General features: G+C 35.9%; 1 protein-coding gene across 1 annotated transcript in view; it reads left to right on the top strand.

Moving 5' to 3' along the window:
* The window catches only part of LOC149770714 (E3 ubiquitin-protein ligase TRIM45-like), a gene marked incomplete at its 3' end in the record, with an annotated part of 40,679 nt that extends 37,935 nt beyond the window's left edge, over positions 1-2,744 (top strand). The window contains exons 4-5 of the mRNA XM_089949204.1: positions 829-852; positions 2,636-2,744. Coding sequence (XP_089805330.1) covers positions 829-852; positions 2,636-2,744 — 133 coding nt within the window. The remainder of the gene's footprint in view (positions 1-828; positions 853-2,635) is intronic.
* Positions 2,745-6,000: the final 3,256 nt, after the last annotated feature.

Genomic DNA, 6,000 nt, shown 5'->3' on the forward strand with positions numbered 1-6,000 from the left:
TAAAAGAGCTAACTCAAATCGCGATGATCGATGCCGCAATGGCTATTGCCTGCGCGGTGGTTAAAAATATCAGACCTTGATAAACGTGGCACGAATATCGAGGAAATACAAGGACGAGGTAATATAATTACCCAAATAGACGAAATTACAAACCTTAAATACACATTTCGAACATATATAACTCTACAATAAAATACGTTAATACGAATAAATGGCACATAAACATAACTGTGTTGCGGAGTGGTATTGCGATACAAATATAGATGGTCGATTTTATTGTTCTGTTGACGGTAATAGGCATTTAAGCGGTATTAAAGAACGTATCAGCCCAGAAACCAACCCTGACGCCACCACCGGTACCGTTAGAGTCAGCACAGGCTCTTACTAATCTACAGGTAACATATGCAACTGCACAACCATCACCTGCATCATAATCGTATGGGACACATTTTAATCAGGGTTAAAATTACTCTTACGGTGTTCAAAGATTGGTTGTTCTAAATTCCTGTGGCTGCTGCTGCGGCTTTACGGTGATAATTGGTGCTCTAATTTCAAAGTTGTTAGAATGGGCGGGCATGTGTCAGACTATTCGTTGGTAATGTAGTGGTGGCATTATTCATCTCGATGGCAGTAGGAAGTGCTGCGTAGAACTTATACCACGATTAGCCACAACGACGACATCGATATCAAGGCGCAATTACAAACGCAGCTACGTAAGTGATGACGATGCGACTCTATTTTGTGTATGCGTTTGTGTCTCCTTTTTGGGACCAAATAAGCGACATATGTTTCCCCGTTTTCAATATCACCTTTGTTATACTCTTTCAGCAGAAAAAGCAGATACAAGCATATGTAAGTATTACTATATCTCATCTCAGTGGATAAAGAACAAGTTATGTGTTTACTATGGTTCTTATATGAGTATTAAGATGAACACATGCATTAAAATATGTATTCGTATAATTTAAGTCATCCATCACCATGAAGTCTAAAGTTACCATTTGGTTACCACGCCCCGTTTCCTTAATTAGGATGCCCATAACAACATTACTTCAGATCACATTAGGTTATCAAAATGCTTTAGATTCGCACAAAATGAGATTTTCTCCTCTTTGACTCATCCTATACATTAAGAAGTTCATAATACAGTTTTATATTTTCTGCAGAGAAGGGAAAACATACATGTTAAATACAAATATGAAAATAAAAACAGTAGGAGTTCATTATTGAACCAACAATTGGTATGTCACCATTATTGTCAGGAAATTGAGAATTTTTCCTTGCAATATATGATTTTGCATTTATTAGATACTCCAATCTCGAAGCCTGCAAATTAGTTTTGAATTTATTTCAAGTTCCTCATAGGTGTATCGTTTATTAAACAAGGACATTTTGTTTACATTATGTTTATGTTCTAGTGTTATAAACATTTAAATGACATATGTTTGGGTAGAGTGACCCAACCTATTGTTGTAAGACACGTGGACAAGTGGAATACACCACCAACTTTTTAGACAAAATGTTGTACTGATCACAGATCAGAAGAGACTATTGGATGATCTGTTGCTCCTTGTCCGTCCGTCTATTAGCACGAGTTTGTTATCGTCGTAAACCAGGTGGATGATTGCCATGCAACTTTATACACACACATTCATTCCCTGGTATACTTGGCCCTTACTGGCAATTATTCTGCTGGGACATATAGTATGGCTACCACGGCTGTCATCTTGAAAATCTTGTCATAGCTATTTTTCCTGAATAAATGGTTATATGATCATGGTGTTTTCACCCATATCGAATAGGGCCATCCTGTAAATCTTGTTATCGCTGCATAAGTTATAGATGTTTATTCTGCCACGTTTACTCGGGGAAAATTATAATTGGGGATACATTTGAACTTAGAATTAATTGTATCGTCTATGTATGGTACCATTTTCCTGAATCTGCAAATAAACTTGCACAATATAGCCTATGAAAATAATGGCTGAATTGCTATGTCTATTAAACAAACGACCTTATGTTTATGTTGCAACTTAGTTAATATTCCATCAGGCCACTATATATAATATTTTCAAAATAATTTTCTTTAAAGAAAACGACTTTTTTCGTCTAAAGTACACCATAACATACACACATTACTAGGCATTGCAGTGCAAATCAAATGTATTTCTTCGAAGGAAAAACATCTAATGAACACAAACATTTCTTTGAAAAATAAATTCTTGCCTCAGGCGGTGACGACTCTGTGAATAGGTTACAGTCTGCGACAATTATCTTAATTAAGCAGTATTAATGCCCACCTTTGGGTGTGGTGTTTAATATTGGATTGTTTCAAAGCCGTGAATATAATCATGCTCATTTAAAGGTTGATGTGGGGAGTCAGAATTCCTTAAAAATTGTAAAAGCATTTAGTATCATAGACAATTACATGGATCTAAGCAACTTTATCTGTACTGATAATTAAAAAATGTATAAGAGTAAGTCTACTCTCAATTGTCAATAATAGCGTATGACATAGATACAAATATGGATATGTCGCTCGAATATAAAACTGTCTTATCAAGGTTTCGTTTATGCCACAACACCGAAGGTATATTTCACCGTTTCTAATATGAGGTATATTGTGTTCTTTCAGCGCTCGAGGCCACATGTAAGTATGTACACGCGCATGCATTACATAATGCATATTACTCGAATGTTAATGTTATTTCTACCCCCGATCATCAATTCAATTATTATGCAATGTATTTTCTTGTTTCTTATCAGATGTCAATAACATTATTTCAGGTTACATTAGCCTAATGGTTTTTGTTAGCGTATAACGAAGTTTCCTTTTGTATGACTCAACATTACGTAACACCTTTCAACATATAGGTATATATCTTCTGCAGAGCAAAGAAGACATACACTAAAATTACAAATCACAAAAATTTGAAAGTGCAGATTATAATGAGATTGTCCACATTAATAAAGTACAGACCAGATTGTCGTCTTTACTGTCAGGTAATTGTTATATAGTCATTATAAATTATAATGGTACATAACCCAGACATTTACATGCTCATGCCTTGAACGGTTGCATTGTGTTTACTTTGAGTACGTATATCGGAATACCTCCGCAGCAGGAATTCATGAGATTGTTTAAGCAAGTATGAGAACACGAAGAACGTTTTGGGAAAGCAGCTTATCCGACATGACCCGATATTACCAAATACGATTTGTTACCTAGATATTTAAGATCGATTGGAGCATAGTTAGCACTGACTGCTGCTGCCATGTACTTACATGAAAGTAACAATCGGACACTGGTCAAGATCACTGTGGCCACATCATTTAGCCATAATAGAAGAACCATTCCTTCAGGTCATTATACCGTGCTTTCATCAACAAGGTCAAGCACTTGTTGAGAACGATCAAGAAACTCAGCCTAAAATAATCACACATTATACGACAAAATATGGATGAAATGTTGGAAGAAGATATATAAATATTATGTTATCAGCGCCAACGATAATCACTTGGACTTTGGTAGAATTAGATTTCGATCAACTGTCTAAAAGGGATTTGAACAAATGCAAAAGCCATCACATTAAAGGCAATGCCTTGCACATTCTAGCTGCAAAATTATAACTGTGGACGTTAGGGAAAGGTGGATTATCTATCCTAAATGTGAGATATCCAACTGGACAGGAGACAGATATTCATTCATGGGTGTACTTTCTGGTTTATGAGACCAAATAAGGTGTAGAAGTATCTTGCTAAAGTATTTCCAATGCCAGGATGAGCAACGATTCCTGAAATCATCGACGACTCATTTCAAGATGGACTGCATGTTCTTGAAAATCTGGGAAGTATTCTAATCGGTATGTCTGCGAAATACATCAGCGTAATTTCTGCTTATCGATGATCAATTACAGATCTAAAGTACACGTGAGTGAACATAGATGGTCAATGTGCCTGCATTTATCAAAAATGTAAGTATGAATGAAGACTTTGTTGTGGTACCATCCACAAATCCCAATAACGTCGAGATCAAATTCAGATTTGGAACTAGATTAAATATTTACATGTCTGGAAAGATTACATTTCTTAGGAAATAAAATGAAGAATGACATGATGTGTACCTATCGATTAGTCTTAAGTGCGTTTGATCAAAGTGAAAGAATGATCTAAATTACATGCAATTAAAGAATGACATTGTATACAATAATGACAAATATGACGAAGTTAACCGAATTCATAGAGACACAAAATAAAACAACATTCATCGGAATTGAATTATCTGATGACGACGACAATTGGAGGATCGTAGATGGCTTATGTCCTTGATCTAAAACCTTAATCGTCACCGGAAGACATTGTTCATAAAAAGATAAGTCGTCACCCAAACAATTAACATCCTATTTACCGACTATTGATTGCTGGTTGACATAGTCGTCAGGGAATATTTGCTCTCTCAATGCATATGATGATAAACGAACGCACAATACAAACATAAATCATTTGTTGCATGAATCATATGTATAGTGAAAATATGGAAAATATGATCGAACTTGGATTAACCGAAGAAGAAGACATAATCGAGCTCATGATTAAGGCCACGTCGACAGACTATGTCATGCTCACGGATTACGGTCGACACATTCGAAGTCATCACGATGACACATACATTATAGCGTTCTTGCCTTAGACACTCATTTCAATAAGTACAGATGAAATCTAGAATATATATTGTATATATATATATCACATAATTGGAAATTACGTCAGTACGAAATGAAAGCAATTAATGAAAGCAATTAATTACTGGAAGACCAATCTACAACAAGTATAAAGGTGACAAGTATGAAGCAGTTAGACACATGCAGACTAAGAAGTTTCCTTAATTATAATTATAGTGGATTGGCAATATTAAATATAGAAGATGAACGATGAAAATATCTCGATTTGTGTATGAATATCGTTATGGTAGAATACGATAAGATTGTGTTATCCATAACATCAGCATACAGTGCTGATAAAAACATAGATAATTTCAAAGCGATCGCAATATCTGAACATACTCGACGCGGATGTGTGAGATGATGCATACATTTAAGCTGAAAAGAAGAACACAAATACCCATTTTTGAGACTAATAAAGATATTGATTTCATACTTCAACAACTGATCCGATGAGCTGGGTGAAACACTAGCATTAACATTCTTCTGCGCACAAGCCATCGATATATGTACCCGTAAGATCACAGCGAGCCAAATTGAAAACGATCAGAAACCAATTTATGATTGCGGCCATGCAGATGGTATGAATACGAATGGTGGGGCCGACTTTTCGTGGGAAACTTCACATGGTATGATGACCAAATGTTGGAGCAGATTTTCGTGGGATAATGCATATGATATGATCACATATGCACTAAAATAATTCTCTAATTGGTTATTCTGTTTGTCTAATCAGTTAGTCAAAAGAAGCATACGTACATAGCAATATTATGTATCGATGTAAGCATGTACGTATACACGTTCGTATGAATTTATGTACGTATGTATGTATGTATGTATGTATGTATGTATGTATGTATGTATGCATGCATGCTTGCATGCATGCATGCATGCATGTATGCATGTATGTATGTATGTATGTATGTATATATGTATGTATGTATGTATGTATGTATGTATTTATGTATGTATGTTGTTGTGGGGTTTAACGCCATTTTTCAGCAGACGATAGGCTATACATGGCGGCCAGTATTAATGATGGAGGAAGAACCCGGGAAAACCCCAGAAAGAACCACCGACCCACGAGAAGCTACTGGTAAGCTTTCTCACATGCCCACATTGGCTGAATCTTAGACTCGAACCGCCGCAGACAGAGGTGAGTAGGCAGTGATGCGTAACGAAGAGCGCTTTAGACCACTCGGCCACTCGCGGTACCTGTATGTATGTATGTATGTATGTATGTGTGTGTGTCTATGTATGTATGTATGTATGTATGTAT

This window comes from Sinohyriopsis cumingii, unplaced genomic scaffold (assembly GCF_028554795.1).
Source record: "Sinohyriopsis cumingii isolate HCF-2022 unplaced genomic scaffold, ASM2855479v2 utg002464l, whole genome shotgun sequence".
Taxonomy (NCBI): Eukaryota; Metazoa; Mollusca; class Bivalvia; order Unionida; family Unionidae; genus Sinohyriopsis; species Sinohyriopsis cumingii.